Here is a 20,917-nt window from a genome sequence, read left to right on the forward strand (position 1 = left end):
TACGCATGTATACGGCCTTTTCGAATAGTGCCCTCTTATGTGACCCGGTACTATGAAATTACCTTGCTCGATTTAAGCTATACGCGTACACCTGCAAAACGTGCACCGTATACCCGAATAGTATGTGATCGTAGCCTTATGTGACCCGGTACTATGAAATTGTCTTGCTCGATTTAAGCTATACGCGTGCACCTGCAAAACGTGCACCGTATACCCGAATAGTATACTTCTATGTGAACGCAGCCTAATGGGATAAAAGGCACACTAAATCAGACAGAGAGATGAGAGATTACAGAGGAATGGAGTACCGGCAATCCGTCTTGAAATGTGAGGGACAATCCTCCTGAATTGTCAAAAAATTGTTGAAAATTTTGTGAAACGCCCCCCCCCATCCTCCGAGACTGATACCCATGGGAGAAAGAGAGTAGTAGAAAGATAAAAAAGTGACTGGAGGGAGACAGAGAGGGAGGCAGAGGGAGGAGGAAAGTGAAGAGAGAGAAAGGGAGGAAATAGAGTGAGGATTCCTGTTCCCCGGGGGGAGCTTAGTTACAATTTCAGATTAGAAATGTTTGGTTTATCTTCTATGCGTAACAGATATATTTACCTTGCTTTGTCTTTTGTTTCAAAATGTTTGTATGGGAGGTATGATATCAATCCCTTTAAGTTTATCTCAGAGAATCCCCGCCACAACGAGAATTTAAAATTTCGTCACACCTATGGTCGCACAGATGGTTTTAAATTCACTGTTTTCAACAGATTTCCTGCTTTTTTTGATAAACTTCCTCAAGATCTCCCTAATCAACGTCTTTTCAGTTTAAATGGGTTTTTAACAAATTCCAAAGAGCACTTCAAAAATCTCAGCTGGAATTGATTTTTATAGAGTGTTTCTTATGTAATATGTTTAGTTTATTTATTTACCCCACTCTAGTTCATGGGGAGAAATCCTAGCTCCTCCGGTGTGATATCTATTTTGCTGTGTTGTTTTTGCAGAGTTTTTAGGTTTAGCCACTTTGAAAGTGACTTTTGTTACTCTTGGCTATCTGTGTCTTGTTCTCCTGTTTTTGCACACCGAGGGAGTCTTGGATTCCTGATCATGCACCGGAGTCTTGCCTTTTAATAACTCCTATATGAAAATAACTCATGTTAATTGCTGGTCAATTGAAAATGTTATATACTTTTATTATTGTGCAATCATTGTATGTGTTTACTGTATGTTTAATGTTTTTTATCTGGCAAATAAAATGAAATTAAATGAAAATGAAATGAAATGAAAGGAAGGGAGAGAATAGGAGCAAGGGCGAAATAGGTGAGGGAGGGGTTTAGTCGCTTAACCCTTACACACCTAGAGACCACAAAACAAATATCTAATTTTATGATGTTTAACAATTATATTGCACAAAATATATTTCCCATTGCAATATGTACATTTTCATACATGAAAATAAACAATTTTAGGATAAAAATGGATAAAAAAAGAAAAACAATCATGTAAGCAGCATACCGGCTTTTGAACTTGGGGATTTCAATTTCTTGGGGATATCAATGGGTCCAAATTTCTTGAAAAATTGGTATATTTATGGGTCTACTTCCAAAATCTCAGCGGCACGTCCCTACCAAAACCAAACTTGAGTACCCCCCCGGGGTGCAGGCGAGCACCATCTCTGATCTATCTGTTCATTTGTGAACACTGAAGAAATTCTATTTCTATCATAACATACTGGAGCCACACACACAAAAGATAGAAAAACCATGCTTTAAACTAGGGTGCACCACCACACCCCAATGGATTTTAGACATTTTTGGAATTATTTGTCATAGTTGTGTGTTTACATGCTAAACCAATGATGACGTAAAAATTTAGTTAATCTTGGCCTGCCTCCCCTGATTTGTCATACAATATCAAAGTTCTGCCCTCAGTTAGAAATTCATTATACTGCCCTCTCTGAATAAATGACTAGCAATCCAGTTGAGGACATGGTGGCAGTTTTGGTATACTGTATAGTTGGCAATTTTCATGCAAATTTGAATTTCACACTGTTAATTTGAGAACTGTGAATTTAAAATCCTGTGAAAATATTTTGAAACATGAAATTAAATGCACTATCAGTGAATACTAAATTAGAAAAATCCGATTTATTTTTATTTTCTATTTAAGCAAATCAGTGACAATGTCTTTAACCCATGGATCAAAATTGGTTTTAAATTCACAGTTCTTAATTTAACAGGGAATTCAAATCCATGTGAAAATTACATGTAGAAACTATCAGGCGGCATAGGACATGCGACACATGACATTCAAGGCTGGCGAAAATACAAGGCTGACAGCCCCATTCAAAATAGACGGTTAGCAGTTATAAATTGAAAAACAACATACTTACAGTGTGGTACATTGTCGTACCCCAACAGGTTTAGAGTAAGATAATTTTGTTTTGACCCCACATAACAAATTTAGAATTGTTTGTGAAGATTTCATGATTATGTGTTAATCCAAAGGAGACGTCAAAAATGGTGATATCGCATCCACCGCCACCTGGAAACTATATAGAATGAAAACTGCCACCAAGCAGCTCTCAATTGGATTGCTAGTCATTTATTTAGTGAGGGCAGTATAATGAATTTCCAATCGAGGGCAGAACTTTGATATTGCACGACACAAATATTGCATATTGGGTTTCTTTTAACCTCATGTGGACAGTATTACCACAACCTAACATAAGGGCGTAGACCACCAAATAACTTCTCCATTGTAAAGCACGTAAAAATCAACTTTTTAAGCAGCGTTTTCTACCAGGCGTGACAATATTTTTCACTTTTTTACATCATCCCTGTATTCCTTGAATAAGTTCATCAGGATTGTAGATATCAATTATTGGTAAATTATGCTTTACAAATCCACTTGATTACTCACGTTTTTAGACGTTTCACACGCGCTGTTCGAAAGGAGTCGGTCGATGAAATTAACAAGTCCGCCATCACAGACCATGTTTCGCAACAAAACCATGTTATTGATTGGGACGGAGCCAAAGTAATCGACAAAGACTCATGTAAGCAAACCAGATGGATTAGAGAAGCAATGTGGATCAGAAAACGGGGGGCCAACGTTATCAACCGCGATGAAGGGACATACTCACTCAATCATGTATATGACCAGCTATTGCAAAGAACTACACCCTCTGGAGATGAGAGTAGGAGTGTTGCTGGTTCATCACATTACTGATGAAGTCTTCCGTAGGAAGATGAAACGTCTAAAAACGTGAGTAATCAAGTGGATTTGTAAAGCATAATTTACCAATAATCATCCCTGTATTTTTTAAGGACTGAAATTTTATTTAAGCTTTAATTTTGAGGAACTTTATAGATTCAGTTTTTTATTAAAAAATGTTGAAAAGCGACGCCGCTATTTCAACGCCAAAACTAGCATTAAAACTTGTTCAGTTAGCAGTAATTAGGACAGGACCTACTTTTCATGTGAAATCAATTTATATAATTTCTTATCTATTTTAGTAATAGGTTAGCATCTTTCATTTAAATCAGAACATGCCAATCTCATGAAGAACATGGTCCCTAAGGACACCACATTGTCTCCAGTAGCCATATACTTTTAACTGGAACTCATCACCATTGCACCTTTCGCGCAGTGATTTGGTGTAATGCGCCCATAATTCCCAGCAATAATTTGATTATAATCTACAGAGGGCCCCTGGGCATTTTGGTTAATATGGTTCCTGATCCTATTGGAAATCAGTAGCCATGAAATGGGTTTTATGTGAAAAATTTGGTCACATTCAATGTTGTATTAATACAAGAAAATCCTGGGGTGTGTTTTAAAGGGACATAGTACATCACATATTATTCTAATGGAAATCTCTTGATAAATAGTGTATTATTATGAACTTGAAATTATACAAGATATAGTCATGAAACAATCAACACAGGTGTACATAGCATAAGATTTATTTGCGACTACCATAATTCATGCAATATTTCAAAACAAACAAATGCATATTCGGTCACATTTTGATTTGGTCATTCTTTGCCAAATATTATTATTAGTAACAAATGTCAGGAAAATTTTCTGGTCATTTTAAACTAATGAAGTAAATTGAAAGAAAACTAATCACTACCTAAACCGCTTAACCGTGGTGTTTTATGGGGGATTTGAAGTCATATCATGACTTTAATTCAATTTTCCTCTGTTGTCCTAAAAACACAATAACTTTGGCTGAATTCAACTAGGTGTATATGCCAAAATATCAGGTTTTAAAGAAATTAACTAAACTCATTTAAAAAGATTGTACATGGCTTTAAGCACCACAACCAACTCTACTTTAGAATGCACCAGACTGGTTTCTATCTTCCAAATGGGATGATTATTCACTCGGTCGGACATCCGGGAACAATGTCCCCTTCGCAGAAGCCCGCGCATAGCAACCAGCTTAAGAAAGGGGAACTGCACATGCGCACACTGGTTTTAAAAGGCTATTTCCCCTTTGTGACGTCAGCCCCACCAAGAGAATATTGAGAGTTCTAGTGATCAACGTATCGGACTAAAGTTCCATGATTCCATCTTAATTACAAAATAAAATAATGCCAATCTTTTGCCTATATTTCAAAAGCCTAAACTCCCCTCACAGATTTCAGATACACCCTATGATGTGTTTATCATGTGTACTTGGTACTGGTACAAAATACACCACCTTCCCTTCTCCCATTGTTCGATATCAATAAAAAATACAAGTGCTGTATTATTCTGAAATTTAAAGTAATACTTATGACTTGAAATAAACACAGTGACCTTGACTACACACATATCTCTGGTTGCTCAAATAATCTAACTCTAATATTAGGCTTGTTCAGACGGGAGTTTACCTCCGTGTTAGCAGAGGTAGTGCAAGATAACATTTCTTTGTAATAACTAGGTCCCTCATTTGACACTGATACTCGTCCACATTGGCCCTCCTCACATTCATTAGCACTCCATTTCTTGGTGGTAAATCTATCCTGTTAAGCTTCATGTTTGTTAGCATGAAATTTGTTTGGATGGGTGCCAAAATTAAGCTACCTCAGAAGGAACTTAGTGTTAGCCTAAAACTCTAACTTAACTCTCAACAGGGATATTTTGGGACAGAACATTATCATTCTACATTTTTAACCCTACTACGGTACTGAATATGTCAAAAAAGAGGTGCGAATCAATTTCTTCCTATAATCCCATTTCATGAAGTATACCCCACCCCCATTTTGATACATTGATACATTGTATTAAGAAGTATTTTTAAGTTTTGACACCCAGCAGATATATGTGTAATGCACTGTGAATAGGGAAACATGGGTTTATCACAACCTTGCAAATGAGTCCACCCTTTGTTTTATAGAAGGAATAAAGAGCATGACTTCATTTGCATAGTTGTGACTAACTTATGAAACTATAGACAATTTACCTTCATACAAGTCACATAGAAAATAGTATTATAAAAGATGAATTAAATATCAATAACAAAAACAGAAAAAATAATGAGCATGCTTAAAGTTTATATGAAAATAAACATGTTGAATTGATGAAAGCAATAATATTCATCGGGTGTATTACATACTGACGGATCTGCACAATATGTTAAAATCCATAGTGACGGATGTTGAGATGTCACAAAAATTGTGTCGTCCATAGTGATGGATATTTTGGTAATCTATTACGTATGTGAGATGTGCAATTTTACAACATTTTAACATTTTGAAAATAACTTTCAAAGGTCTACTTTTAACAGACACATGAATTGCTGAACATTATGGCGAGTTTATAATCTATGCCCAATACAAATCACCTACTCACTGTTGTCCCCGATGTCTATTTCTTGATAAATTTGGGATCGACATCCGTCACTATATAAAACACCCTGGATTTGACATGCGTCACTATGTAATGCACCCAATGAATTATTCATGAATTACTGATAATGATTTAATAAATAAATGAGGCCGGTCGAGTGCAGATCCATCGGAACACGCTTTTCAATGCGGAATAAATGCTTATCTCATCATGACATCATCCAAGCAGCAAAGTTCATTTCCCATTGAAAAAGCGTTATCCAACGGATCTGTGTCGACCATTCTGAAATTACTATTTCTTAATACTATACTTTGTTCAACTTATAAATGGTAAAAATTAGTCGATGTTTGTTATTGCACCCATCAATATAATCCAAACTTATACTTGTTTAAATTTACATAAGCATGCAACGGTTACGCATAATGAAAACCGCAAATAGCATAGGTGCTGTATCCAACTGCATCCACACCATTCCTTATCAATCCACAATGTTATGAGTTTTACCATTTATAAGTCAAACATAGCATATTATATATATTGAGATGGAAAAAATCAACCAATCTGAAGCTTTGTTTAATTCAATGAATTGATTAAATGACCTGTTAGTAATAAATATGGGGAGAAATTTAAATTTTTCTATTGATTACCCATGTAGCAGTTTGCATGTGACCTGTAACCAGGAAACTCATCAAGGGTATGAAATGTGGTCAGCTTCAGCAGGTTGAAACTTATACACCTATGGAAGACATGACCATAATCTCCCATACAAGAGGTGTAGATTTCAAATGGAGTCACCCATTCAGGTAACCCCATTTGAAATTCACACTCACTGTGTGGAAACTTAAGGTCATGTCGTCCATAGAGGGTGTATGGATTTTAATAATAAACACATTGTATAGAAGCTGCACAGTATTTCTAGGATAATCAGTCCACAATAGGTATGACATCACATACATTTAAGACCAAATTTGGTAAGTTTAACAATGGAAAGATGTTATCATGAAAAGAACATTGCTCCATACTCACAAAGGTCAGCCTTGAAATGAAATAAGTATCAGTCTCAGGGGGACCTTTTATTCTTTCCCCACTTCCAATATCTGACTCCATAAAACAAACACAATTCCTTTATCATCATGAAGACTGAACAAGTGACGCATTTAAATTGAGTTGGTCTCTTTTTTGTGAGTATAGAATGTTAGTTTTGTTAACAATTCTTTTGTGTAACTACAGAATGTACCAAATACTGCTATAATATTTTTCAGTAAACCTTTGACGAGGGCTGGGCGTATTTTAAGCGTACATCATGTATTTACTGCGTTGAAACACGCTTGTCTATGATTGGCTGCTGGGGCGATCTGCTGTTGCTAAGTTGAAATTTATGAATGAACTTTGCGCCATACGCATTGATAGCTGTGACTTTGCAACATTACGGTACTACGCACTTGTCAAAGGTTTACTGCGAAATATTATAATAAAGACTTATTAGGCTATATCTAAGTTTGGTTTGGGTAGGGATGTGCCATTGAGAATTTGAAAGTGGACCCATCCATATACCAATTTTCTAAGAAATTTGGACAAATCACTGTACCAAATATCAAAACATTTAATGCAAATTGTCAATTTCTGGGGAAAATTTCAAAATTTTCCAGAAAAATCATGAACATTTTGACAAAAATACCCATCTATATACTAAAATTGGTCTAGAAGGGGTCACTGATATACCAAAGAGCCGAAAATGTGACACATCCCCGATTCCCCGTATGGTCATTTCTACTGAGCATCCCACCCAGGATCTAAGTAATGGGTAATAGTAGCTATGAAATCTGTCTTACAGCTATTCACTAAATGCAGTAGTTACCACTAATCTTCAGAACTGAATAGGCAACAACCAAGTTTTACCTTTACTTGATAATATGACATGCCGTTGTCAGCTTGTACAGGACTAGAGGAAGCTTGCATTGACCCCCTGTCTCTTGAAATGATCTTGGGAGCTTTCTGTCAGATCTACGGATTCTTGGAGGGTCTTGTTCGTCCTTGTTCAGATTTGTAGACTGTACTTTTTCAATCCTACAATATTACATAAAGTGGAGCACATAATATCAATGAAATCACATGTCTTAAGCAATGCAACATACATTTATGCACATTATACTTTTACTATACATGTATATGGAATGACTTTCAGTGTTATAACATACGTCCGCTTTGATTTATAAAAGACAGATACATGAGCTGCTTAACCCCATGAGAATTACCTGCCGATTGGCCAAAAAGAAGTTTTCATTATCAATTGGACCAATCAGCAACATTGTTAGCATAATTTCACCATGCCAAAAAATTGGGATTTAGCGCAGTGATGAATTATTTGCAAAGCTCCATTCTGATTGGTGATTAAAGTGAAGATGTCATGTAGTTGACCAATTAGAGGCAATGTTAGATCGGCAGGTAGTGCTCAGGGGGTTAAAATCCTTCTTTCCATCTATAACTTGGGTACATAACCACTTACAAAGTATTTAACAGCAGTCACTTTAGATGCTATATTGATGTCTAATTACAATGTTATTTGAGATATCCAATTCAAGCATAACATAACAAACTGGTTGGTTCTTTTCAAACCAGAAACCAGCATGGATAATATAAAATCAAACAAAGCGTTAGCACTCTGCACTGAGTCATGCAGGTGCATCCTTTTAAATTCAATAATTGAGAGCAATTAAATGACAATGCACACCTTATTCATGTCCTCACACTCGTCATGTTAAATATTCAGGAGTTTCAGTTATGAAGCAATGTGGATACACAATGTGGAGGCATGGGTTTACTCAAGTTTGGTTTGGTAGGGATGTGGATCTGAGATTTTCAAAGTGGGCCCATCCACTTACCAATTTTCAAGAAATTTGGACCCATCACTATACCAAAGGTCATTTTTCAGCAAAAATTAATGCAAAAAATTTGGCTACAGTGAAGTAAGATTGGGCTATTTTCTGGAGAATTTTGAAAAAATAAGCCATACATATAAAACATTTGGCCTAGAAAAAGGGGTCATTGGTATACCAAATGGCCAGATATGAGACCCATTTGCGGCACATCCTAGTATGTCACCCCCATGTACTATATTTGGCCCCATTTTGCACATGTGAGTGTGCAAGTCCAAAGCCCACTAAATTGACATCATGTGATGTTATCTGCACAGTGCATTCATCTCGTTCATAAGTGAAACTCAATATCAAAGAGTGCTTTCTTTCACTTTTACTCAAAATCGGCCTCATTCATGAATTTGCTTATCAGAAGAGATGTGATGAATTCAACAGGTTTCAGAAACTACCCTTCACTTTAAATGTTACCAACGCTACGGTAATGCTTACAATGTAACACCGTTAGAGACCTTAGTTTGGAATAAAGTGTAATAAATAATACCATAATATGTACAGATAAAATTTCTTTGCAATAACCATTTCCCTCAATTCAAATATTGAATGGACCAATTGACTAATACTGCTGTATGGGCATGTACATCTGTAAGTGTGATAGATTGGGTCATTCCAGCTGAAATCCTTACACCCCCTATGGAAGATATGACCTTAATCTCCCACATAAGGAGTGTGAAGTTCAAATGGGGGCTACCTCAATGGGTGACTTCACTTGAAATCTATACCCCCTGTGTGTGAGATTAAGATCATGTTTTCCATAGGGGGTGTGTGGATTTCACTGGAATAGCCCATTGTCACTAGTGTACAAGAAAGTTGAGTATTGACATTGTACATAATCTTCTTGAGGCAACCAAGCAAAATTGAGTTAATTGTCACATCAAATAAAATTGGGGTGATTTACCCCCTTCTAATATTCTTTCTCATATAAACTGTGCAAAATCTTGTCCAAATTAGACAAATTGATTTCAAATTTCTAATCTTCCAAGCCTTATCCACTTTTATTGATGAAAATGGTTAGATCGGGAATAATTACAATGTTGAATTTGGTTGGAACTCTAAATCTAAATCTGGGGGTGTGTTTAGAAAATGGAATAGCCCCATTTTGAATTCTGTTTCGATTATACCTCCAGACTTTTATTATTTTCTTGTACACATGTGACAAATTGACGACTCAGTGGAAGAAGGTAGTAACTGCATACTAATAACTAAGCATTTACTACCTTCTTTTCTTTTAAAATCCTCAAGTATTGTTTTACTTAGATATCCATTCAATATTTGAATCAAGCAGTATATGATCTGACCTGGCATAGAGGTCGGTATCTATTTATATATATCTTGGGGGTAATTCCCTATTTATCAGCAGTTACTTTGGAACGAGTTGATTTCTTGAGATGGTGATAATTTGGCAGGATTTTCATCAAGAAGTCCAGCTGTAGAGTTTGTGCCTGACAAAAAGAAATAAGAGAAAGAAAATGTATCTTTTATAATAATATGTATCTTTTATAATAATATTTAGAATATAAATTAGCCAAATATGACTTTTATTAACATAAATGTATGGAATATCAAGTAGCTTTGTTACAACATGTACAGTACATCTACCAAAAAAAAGCGTTGACAACGTAAAAGAAATCAGCAAGTTTAAAAAACCCACCTCGGCTCACTTTTTGAAACTTGGTCCCATTTGTAAAAGATACTGATTTTTAAAAACTTTATCATATTTATATAAATTTAAAACATTTCCAGTAGTGTTATATGTATCTTTAATGTGCAAATGAAACGACCTGAAAGGTTATTATCTTGTTCTTGCATGGTAAACCAATATCCTATTGTGTTTTGTTTTATAATAATCATGATTAATGATTGAATTAAACGAATAACAAGTAGGCTTGTAATCTTGTTGGAAACGCTGTATTCTGTTGAAATAAAATAAAAACAGTGATTTGGTGTTGGTGTTCAAAATGGGACCAAGTTTCAAAAAGAGAGCCGAGGAGGGTGTTTTTAAACTTACTGAGTTCTTTACGTTGTCAACGATTTTTTGGTAGATTTCTTTTCTTTTTATGAATGTAGTCAATCAGCTCCAAGCTTGGAAAGTCATCAAGTTACGAAGTGCTCAATAAAACGAATAAAACGAAAAATAGATGTTTGAGATTGCTATTCTTGATTCATGACAATAAAAAATAAATTAAACAAAACTTTATCAGTCGTTTATTTTTAAAACTTGCTCGTCACGCGTGACTGTAATGTTAATATACATTTTAATACACGTAAATATGTAAAGAAAATGTAAATATGAACAACACACACCCAATGTTGACAATGCCAGAGAGACACAGAGAGTAATTCCGATGTTTGTGGTTCTTTGTAGCCCTGCGGGGCAATTTACTTGGCTATCCGAATTTCGCGGTTTGTGGCTCTTTGTATAGACCTTCGGGGCAACCTAGTTGGATATTCCTATTAGCGGCGGTTGTCGGCGATCTTTAAATGGTTTGTTGTTTTCAGCAAGCCCTGCCCTCTATCGGGAGCTAATTTATAGTTTAAGCTTGTTGGATATCCAAATTTCGCGGTTTGTGGTTCTTTGTAGCCCTGCTTGGCAATCTAGTTGCATATCCAACTTTCGCGGTTTGTGGTTCTTTATAGCCCTGCGGGTCAATCTAGTTGGATATCAATATTGAGCGGCAGTTGTTGTTGATCTTTCGCGGTTTGTGGTCTTAATTTGTTGGATATCCATATTTCATGGCTTGTGGTTCTTTATAATCGATAGGCCTGCGGGTAATCTAGTTGGATATCCAAATTTTGCGGTTTGTGGTTCTTTGTAGCCCTGCGGGGCAATATAGTGTGATATCCCTATTAAGCGGCTGTTATCGGCGATCTTTTGTGGTTTGTGGTTTTAATTTACCTCATCAAGCCCTGCCCTCTATCGGGAGCTAATTTATGGTTTAAGCTTGTTGGATATCCATATTTCGTGGTTTGTGGTTCTTTGAAGCCCTGTGGGGCAATAGTTGCATATCCAAATTTCGCGGTTTGTGGATCTTTATAGCCCTGCGGGGCAATCTAGTTGGATATCAATATTGAGCGGCAGTTTGATCTTTCGCGGTTTGTGGTGTTAATTTGTTGGATATCCATATTTAGCGGTTTGTGGTTCTTTATAATAGATAGGCCTACGGGCAATCTGGTTGGATATCCAAATTTCGCGGTTTGTGGTTCTTTGTAGCCCTCTGCGGGGCAATCTAGTTGGATATCAGTATTGAGCGGCAGTTGTTGGCGATCTTTCGCGGTTTGTGGTCTTAATTTGTTGGATATCCATATTTCGCGGTTTGTGGTTCTTTATAATAGATAGGCCTACGGGCAATCTGGTTGGATATCCAAATTTCGCGGTTTGTGGTTCTTTGTAGCCCTGCGGGCAATCTAGTTGGATATTAGTTGTCGGCGATCTTTCGCGGTTTGTGATTTGAATTTCCCTTATCAAGCCCTGCCCTCTATCGGGAGCTAATTTATAATGTAAGCTTGTTGGATATATCCATATTTCGTGGTGTGTGATTCTTTGTAGCCCTGCGGGGCAATGTAGTTGGATATCCACATTTCGCGGTTTGTGGTTCTTTATAGCCCTGTGGGGAAATCTAGTTGGATATCAATATTTAGCGGCAGTTGTTGGCGATCTTTGGCGGTTTGTGATTTTAATTTGTGACAATTTATAATATTTATTCCAAATATAATTTCAGTCTGAGCTGTGAACAGAGCCACTGATAAATTGTTTGTTTGATGAAAAAAATAATATCACCATACCAATGGGTGTTCAAAATGGTGTTATTCTTGATTTATGACAATAAATTTGTTAATAAAACATTGAAAAAAAAGGTGGTGGGAAGTTTCGAACTTGAGCAAAAAGTCATAAATGGATTAGAAGTCCATGGCCTTAACCGCTTCACCACGGGGACGTCTCGATATAACGACGTGTAAAAGTGTAGTATTTATTAATATGAATGTATGCTGTGGTCCGGAAAGAATAAAAGAATTGTGAAAAACTTGATTTTTTGGCGAATGGGATCCAGAATTTGTATGGAGGGTATCCAGGAAAATGCTAGGGCATATTTGGAAGTGAATCTCAAAAGGTAGTGCGACAGTGACAGCCATTTATGGCTGTAGCAGTGTCGAAAGATTCTGGATATCAGTATGATTAGCTATGATTTGCCACTAATTTTGGCTATAAAATACCGCGTGAAATGAAGCAAGAATGTTTGTTTATTATTAACAATCGGATTGACTGTAAGATTGGTGTAACATTTTGAATTAATGAGTTATTAAAATATTACACTTTGAACAGTAAATAAGATTTAGCATGGTTTTAGACATATTTTGTACCCAGCGAAAAATATCATAGAACAATAGCGTTTTGTTTCGTGTAAATATAGTCCCGCGGTGCATCTGTTTATTCTTCTTTATCAGTCGTTTTTTTAAAACTTGCTGGTCAAGCTACCGCGTGACTCTAATGTCTTCATCATCACCACATTCTGACAAAGCATCCCACTATTATAAACCATCCACAGCTTCACTGCTTTACATTTTATATGACTCCAAAGAGTGACGTTACTCATGTTGGTGTGGTCGCTACCCTCGCTTGGCAAATTGCATAACGCACTTCACAAATATATGTGACCTGCTACCACAAAATGAACGTAAAGTCGTAAGTTGGTAGTTTCAAGACATCCTTGCTGCTGAGTTGATGTTCTTTGTTAAATAATGTTTACTGTATACAAGCCAGTAGTATGTCCTTTGTGAATGGCCCATTGTGTGTCCCCATTCACAAAGGATATACAGACATATGTGATCATTGGATTGAACCAACTCCGATGTGATGCGGGTACCTGTTTATTCAGAGGAAAACATCCAGATCCAGACAAATTATTGGCTTGAATAGGTGCGTGTGAAACAAAGATCACCAATACAGCAGCCAGGACATCTCAAAACTACCAGCTTGTGACTTTATGCTCACTTTGTGGTAGCAGGTCACATATTATAAGGACAGTATAAAGTGAACAATTCTTTATCATTATGCAAAAATCATGATAATGTGAATCCAGCTAATGTGCATAGGCTTGTGTTTTCTCACAGAGAATTACAGAAACACTTTTGACATACACGCAGGCACCCGGCAATCTTGGTGCTCAGACCAACCTAGACAACGGTACGGGTTGAGGAAATTGGACACTTAGCCAATAAGTTATCAATTTGCATCAACAACAACACTGCCCGTGTCTTTGGTCAGTAGGAAGAGATGAGAGCAATGAGAGCAGATGAGAGACACAAATCGCATTGGACCAGGGAACTAGCTTCCTACAAGTAACATTATCTCAAAATCATACACAACATGCATGTGTCCCATATAACAGTTTTTGGCTAAATCCAAACCTTTTTTCGTTTACTACATAGGCTGAAAATGTTTATATTTTGATATTAGTGTTTGGTAATTTGCATGCTTGGTTATAAAAAGCTTATTTGTTTGTTGATTTTGAAACCACTAAAGTTTTTGTCAGAGAAGAACAGCACTTGTTTACAATTTGAGAGCATGCAGACTGCAGAGCGTAAACACCGAAGTGCGGTTCTGATTGACTGAATCAATCATGTGACAATCATAGCAACAGACCGATAATCTGATTGGCAGATTGTGCATCAAATCGTTGGTTGGCACAGATCAGCGTCCTTGAAGTGAACACAAAGCTACCTGTATGTTGCTCATTAACAGGGTGCTCACATCAATCTGAGCAAGGGACTGCCGTTCTTTTCTGAAACCCAGTGTAGTTTCTGCTTATATGCAGTGGTGGCGCCACAGGGTGGGGGGTGGGGTCATGGGGGGCAAATGCCCACCCAGTCAGAACTCTTGTCCCCCTGTTTCCCCCAGTAAAAACCCAAAATTACCCTGAAATTCACTTTGTCCCCCCATAATGCCCCCCTGAAAAAAATTCCTGTCGCTGCCACTGCTTATATGATTAATCCTTCACAAAGTTGTTGACTTACTGGTGGTCTTTCTGCCTGTATTCTTCTACTACAGTTATCTCCATAGATGACAGTGTTTTCAGGTAATCCCTCATTGCCTGTCACCTCACAGAAGGCCCCTACAACATTACCATTGGACAGTTGCGTTTCACGACCTACTACAGCTGCAAGAAAAGGAGAAAAGTTTCAAAATAAAGCTGCTACAATTGAATCCTGAAAGTAGTAAAAAAACCTGAAAAAACAAGTGTGAAATTGGGCTAAAATACCCCAAAATGGGCTGAAAATCAATTAAATTGCATAAATTTTAACCACAAAAAATCCTGAAGAATCACAAAGTTGACAGTAGTTTTCATTTTAGGATGTCAAAATTGAAATCTATTTTGCTGTCAAAATGACTGTATATCCCTCGAAGTTGTAACTATTGCAATAATAAAATACCACCAGATCTTAAATTAACACACACTCCATGAATTACATCATGTAATATAACATTCTAATTTCAAATGTGGAGCACAACTTAGCAATATACCATAAAAGATTTGCCTAATGGCACACTTAGGCTCCTTTGCCTTGCAAATAGAGAACTCCCTCCTCTGTAATCCCAACATGAATTAAGGTACTGTGCCCTTATTTGCTGCTGGGAATTTTACAAGAGGGCACTTTTAGGTTGTGCCTAAAATTCCACTTATGTCATAGAAGCCCATAGCACCATAAGGCAAACCTTTACGGTAAGGCAGTCAATTTATTTAGGGACTTCAACACACCTACCTTTGGCTTCAATGATGTTGTTATCACCCACTCTCAGAGCTTCACATCCTGTGTGTAATGGTTAAGGACCATGCTAACAGGTTGTCCTTTTGTTAAATATAATTGCTTAATCCAAATTACAATCTTGGAAAAAAGTCTTGGGATGCTTTCGTGTAAAAAACAAAACTACCCACCCCTCTCTCCGTGCAATGTTGAGAAATGCCAATTCCAAATTGTTTCAACATCCATTAATAGGCAGGGAAGGGTAAATCATTGTTGTCGATGTCCTGTTTATTCCTAAAATGATCAATGATCAGGCCAAAAAAAAAATTGTTTGGTTGCCCTTCCGAGACAAAAATTTGGAGGGTCGATAGGTCGATACTTCTTTTTTTTCATGGACTCTTCCTCGATTTTTCCTCGATTTTGAAAAGGCTAGTATTGACAAATGCTTGATCATTTGATGGTAAAAATATTGTGTGTTTTTGGACTGGATTTAAATGGAAATACTTCTTGTTTTCAATCAAATATGCATTTAATAAATAAAATGAGTGAATATAAAAGTTCTTGATTCTGTCCAAATTTAAGGTTTCTTCTAAAAAAGTGATTGGGAAAAAAACAACCTGACCCAAGATTTCCAATTGTTTTGGGTCAGTCGGTTGAGGGCAACCAAACATATGCACAGAATTTCCATGTAAGTTATGTACATGTACGGAGATAGCAGGCTCTTGTATTGGATTTACAAGTTTTAACTATATAGGCCACGGTTGTTTGATATGATCATTTATGTTTCTAACAAAACTTTACATAATTTTCAATTATAGACCTTCATAATAATACCAGAAGCTATCACACTAATATACACATGTTTTTTATAGCTATTTTAACTTAGATTTTCTTTTCTTTATCAAATTTTTCATCTTTTTCTGCCTTTTTGTGGCAATTTTAATTCTATAAACTGAATATTTGTGAGCAAATTAAGGGTGCTATATACATATATATTTAATTTAATTTAGCCCGATAATGTGAATTATTCCTTTCCCTTTAGGATAAAAAGTACTTCACAAATTTCTTTGCTATATCTTGCTCATTCATATGATGTTTTAATACCATTATACATGTATCTAGCTACCACCTGGAAAATGCAAACAAGATTTAAGATAAATAGCACCATCATTGTTCAACTTTGCTTTAAAAATGAATAGTTTTATATGCCATCAAACAACAGTGAGGCCTAATAACAAATATATATATAGTGCATGCATGTTCATATATTGTTCAAACTGTTTTTTAATGGGTTCGTATTCACATTTACCTTTCAAAATTGACAATGAGCTACTGACTGTTAGCTAATGTAATGTTCACAGGAACAATGGCTTTTAACACTGAAGGACTGCACATTTTCATGGTGCTCTAACGCACCAAAAGGAGAGTGGAATTGTGGATTTAATCAACAAAATGGCAAACCAAAATATGACAGAAAGGATACGGCATCCTACTTCAAAGACATTGTTGGCACCAATGATCATAGTCTGCCCACCTTCCCTATTATCATCTTCTTTACTGTGGAAAGAAATAGACAGAAATTAAAGAAAAATAATACATGACTCCCCACTTGTACAACAGGGGAGTGAGGGAGGCTATCAACATCCATAGACACCACAGTAACCTAAACAAGGACATGGGACAACACAACCTTGGTACCAGTCTACCGCAACATCCTGTCACAAGACGTTGTTTACCACAACAGCTCATGTGAAACTCATCAAGATCAATAACATCAGTTTGAAAAAGGCATAGCGACCGCACGCCGAAAGCTCACGTAAGTGAACATTTTTGTTGTTACAATTTGTCATAAAATTCATCAATACATTTATATCAGTTTAAAATATTACTGGGTAGATATGTATTCAAATTCTATGAAGCATGGAGGTTACTGGTTTCTTATATCATGTTCAAGAATAAGTTCCAATTGGCAGTTGGCTCATCACTTGGTAAACAATTGTACAAACTTTGCTCACCAAAACGAGGGTATGAGAAATTAGAAATTATTTCCTAGCCTCTTAACCACAGGGTTGGTAGGCTACAATAGCTACCGGTATTCAAGATACAGGGTATGTAAGGGATAAATTGTGTATATGAGATATGGGTTCAAGTGGAATTACAGTTCACTCTGTGAAAAAAAATGCGCTGATAGCAACTGCTTCATATGATAAGGCCTTTTCAATGCATACATGACAACATTTAGGAACTAAAACTAGTAAAAGCCCTAACCAATAGGCCATGGGACTACCCTTGGTCCTTGATGGAGCCTGGGGGGCAGCTAGCTCCTGGGTTTTAGCATGTACAATGTAACAAACATAAGTAAAAGCCTTTTTGGAAAAGTCCTGTCATTCAAACTAAGGTGATATTTTCAACCTTTTTTATAAAGCTTATGGATTTTTATTGGTAAGCCTAAAATCATACAACTTCCGATTTTATCATCAATGTTGCAAGTAAGGCCGTGGATGACATGCCTCATGGACATAAGTGTTGACATCGGCACGTATCCCGAAATGTCAACATAAAAAAAAATTCTAAAAAAAAAAAAAAAAAATGGCATTTTTTTTGGTAGCAGTATTTCTCTGGTTTTTAACCTTGAATAACAAGTAATTTTGGGCCTATAACTTACTTTTCAGGCCAAAAATATTTTATGAAAAAAAAAAAGTTGCAAGTGTATAACATATATACCTGTTAATGATTAGCACTTGTTCTTCAATCAGGTTGCTTTCTCCAATCACAATGGGTCCTGCCTCGGCAATGATTCGTGCTTTAGGATGAACAACTGTTCTGGCACCTGAATGAATACAATAATAATGTGAAAATAACCACTTGTAGGCTGGCTAAGGGTGTCTCTCCCTAGTAGAGGGTGTATCTATGACACAATGAACTTAATCCTCATCGCTGCAGGGATTATTATAGAACAGTGTCATTACCCATTGATACTGTGTTAATATTAAGCCTTGGTGCAATGAGCCCATTTACACACTGCACTGAATGATCCAAATGGTAATAACAATTAGGAAAATTTCTTAGCTACAAAACCAAACAAAATTGATTTTTATTTTGCACCCAAAAAAATCACACATTTTTTAGAAACTTAAACCCCAACTCCCTGTCTGCTTTTTGTCTATAAGTGAAAAGAAAAGAAAAAAGGAAGGACAAAAGAAATAAGATGAAGATAGAAGTTATTTTCCCCGCCCAGGTTTTGAACCACCTAACTCTAGGGTACCATCTTCATCTTCATTGGGTTATTACACGGCAACAGAACAAAATTGGTTCCATGATGCCAACCAGCAAAACTGGGATAGCAAGTCATGTGTGTAACTGTCGCCCAACCAAAGGTTTTGTTCATGTAGTTTGACAGGAGTACACACTTGGATCACATGGGATCACGCATGACTTTGCAATCCCTTCATACTGTATTGTTTTGTATGTAGGGTTAATATTTAAGGACAAGCAGATCATATATCTATATAATAATACGCATCGTCTGTGTGTCTATGTTTCTGTGTGTCTGTCTGTCTGTCCACCTATTTTCTCGGAGCCTGGGGGTCGCACGTTCCTCAAACTTGGTGGGTGGGTGCAGCTTGGTATGGGGAAGAACGAGTTTATATTTTTTAAGGTCAAAGGTCAAGGCCGGGGTCAAGTTCAATTGAAGTCTAATTTCAAACACTTTTAAATGGCAAATCTGGCCATGCCAATGTGTTGACCTTGGACTCTCAAACAAATGTTTCCACGGTGACCTTTTCGTCAGACCCACGGTTAAGAGGTCAAAGGTCAAGAAAGGTAAAAATTCCAAATTGCCCCTATAGAGCTCAAACTTGGTGGGTGGGTGGACCTTGGACAAAGAAATAAAAGTTTCCACGGTGACCTTTTCGTCAGACCTACGGTTAAAAGGTCATAGGTCAAAAAAGGTAAAAATTTCAAATTGCCCCTATGAACTCAAACTTGGTGGGTGGGTGGACCTTGCACTAACAAATAAAAGTTTCCACGGTGACCTTTTCATCAGACCTACGGTTAAGAGGTCATAGGTCAAGAAAGGTAAAAACTTCAAATTGCCCCTATAAAGCTCAAACTTGGTGGGTGGGTGGACCTTGGACTAACAAACAAAAGTTTCCACGGTGACCTTTTCTTTAGACATACGGTGAAGAGGTCATAGGTCAAAAAGCTAAAAATTTCAAATTGCCCCTATGGAGCTCAAATGTGGTGGGTGGGTGGACCTTGGACTAACAAACAAAAGTTCCCACAGTGACCTTTTCGTCAGACCTACGGTTAATTAAGAGGTCATAGGTCAAAAAAGGTAAAAATTTCAAATTGACTCTATGGAGCTCAAACTTGGTGGGTGGGTGGACCTTGGACTAACAAAACAAAAGTTTCCACGGCGACCTTTTTGTCAGACCTACAGTTGAGAGGTCATAAGTCAAAAACATAAACATTTCAAATTGCTCATGAAACTTGGTGGGTGGGTGTAACTTTGGCCAAGGAAGCTCAGATTTGAGAGCGAAAGTCAGGTCAAATTGCAAAAAGCTACAATTGAGCTCATCTGTGAGGACAGTGATCCCAGCCAAAGGACACACCCTGATTTTAAGATCTGCAAAAGCCAACCATGACAGCCGAGAACCGCGAAATACGGGTAACCGCCTAGTACTTAATATTGTTCTTATTTTGGACAATGCCATAATCCGCTTCAGTGCATCTACCTACTGTGATTTAGCCTCCACATACATGTATACTACAGCACTGGGACCAGTGTTGATCTTCACACTAAGGGCGTGTTCACATTACACAATGTGGGTTCGTACCTAGGTAGTGAAGTGGTGTCGATCCACATCGAATCCACATTGAGTTCGCGTTCACACTACCAAGCTAATCTACATCGAAAGTGGGTTATGACGTAAGTGGAGCGAATCCACATACCTGGATGTTAGAACGACCTGGAAGTAAAGCGCTGTTACCACGCAGCATTCTAGTCCCAGAGAAGCGATTAGCGGTAACATTGTGGCGGCTAAAACGCCGAATACAGAACCATAGGCCTATACTATGATCAGCTCTTAATAGGCGGGAATTATTCGGTTTTTGTTACTGCGCGAGTAGTAGTATGTTTTTGCCGATTCTAACACATTTCTGTATTTTTTCGTGTAAATCGTCCCCAACCATCAAATACACATAAAATCACAAAAACCCGTGTAAATCGACTCAACCACCAAATACACAGTAAAATCACAAAAACCTGTGTAACTGCCGTGTACACAGGATTACACAGAAAAACATCCTTGCATTTTTAATTCACCCCAATCCAAATTACACGGAAAAAATTCCCCTGCATTTCAACTTATCTAAAAAAAAAAATGCAGGGAAAAAATTCCTGCATTTTTTAACC

At 37.0% G+C, this 20,917-nt stretch overlaps 1 protein-coding gene across 1 annotated transcript in view; it reads right to left on the minus strand.

Moving 5' to 3' along the window:
• Nucleotides 1-3,944: 3,944 nt before the first annotated feature.
• The window catches only part of LOC140142520 (dynactin subunit 6-like), a 61,709-nt gene continuing 44,736 nt past the window's right edge, over nucleotides 3,945-20,917 (minus strand). The window contains exons 3-7 of the mRNA XM_072164510.1: nucleotides 18,226-18,331; nucleotides 16,985-17,058; nucleotides 15,520-15,567; nucleotides 14,773-14,915; nucleotides 3,945-10,202 (exon numbers count right to left, since the gene is read on the minus strand). Coding sequence (XP_072020611.1) covers nucleotides 10,107-10,202; nucleotides 14,773-14,915; nucleotides 15,520-15,567; nucleotides 16,985-17,058; nucleotides 18,226-18,331 — 467 coding nt within the window. The 3' untranslated portion in view covers nucleotides 3,945-10,106. The remainder of the gene's footprint in view (nucleotides 10,203-14,772; nucleotides 14,916-15,519; nucleotides 15,568-16,984; nucleotides 17,059-18,225; nucleotides 18,332-20,917) is intronic.

Source organism: Amphiura filiformis, chromosome 20, assembly GCF_039555335.1.
Source record: "Amphiura filiformis chromosome 20, Afil_fr2py, whole genome shotgun sequence".
Lineage (NCBI taxonomy): Eukaryota > Metazoa > Echinodermata > Ophiuroidea > Amphilepidida > Amphiuridae > Amphiura > Amphiura filiformis.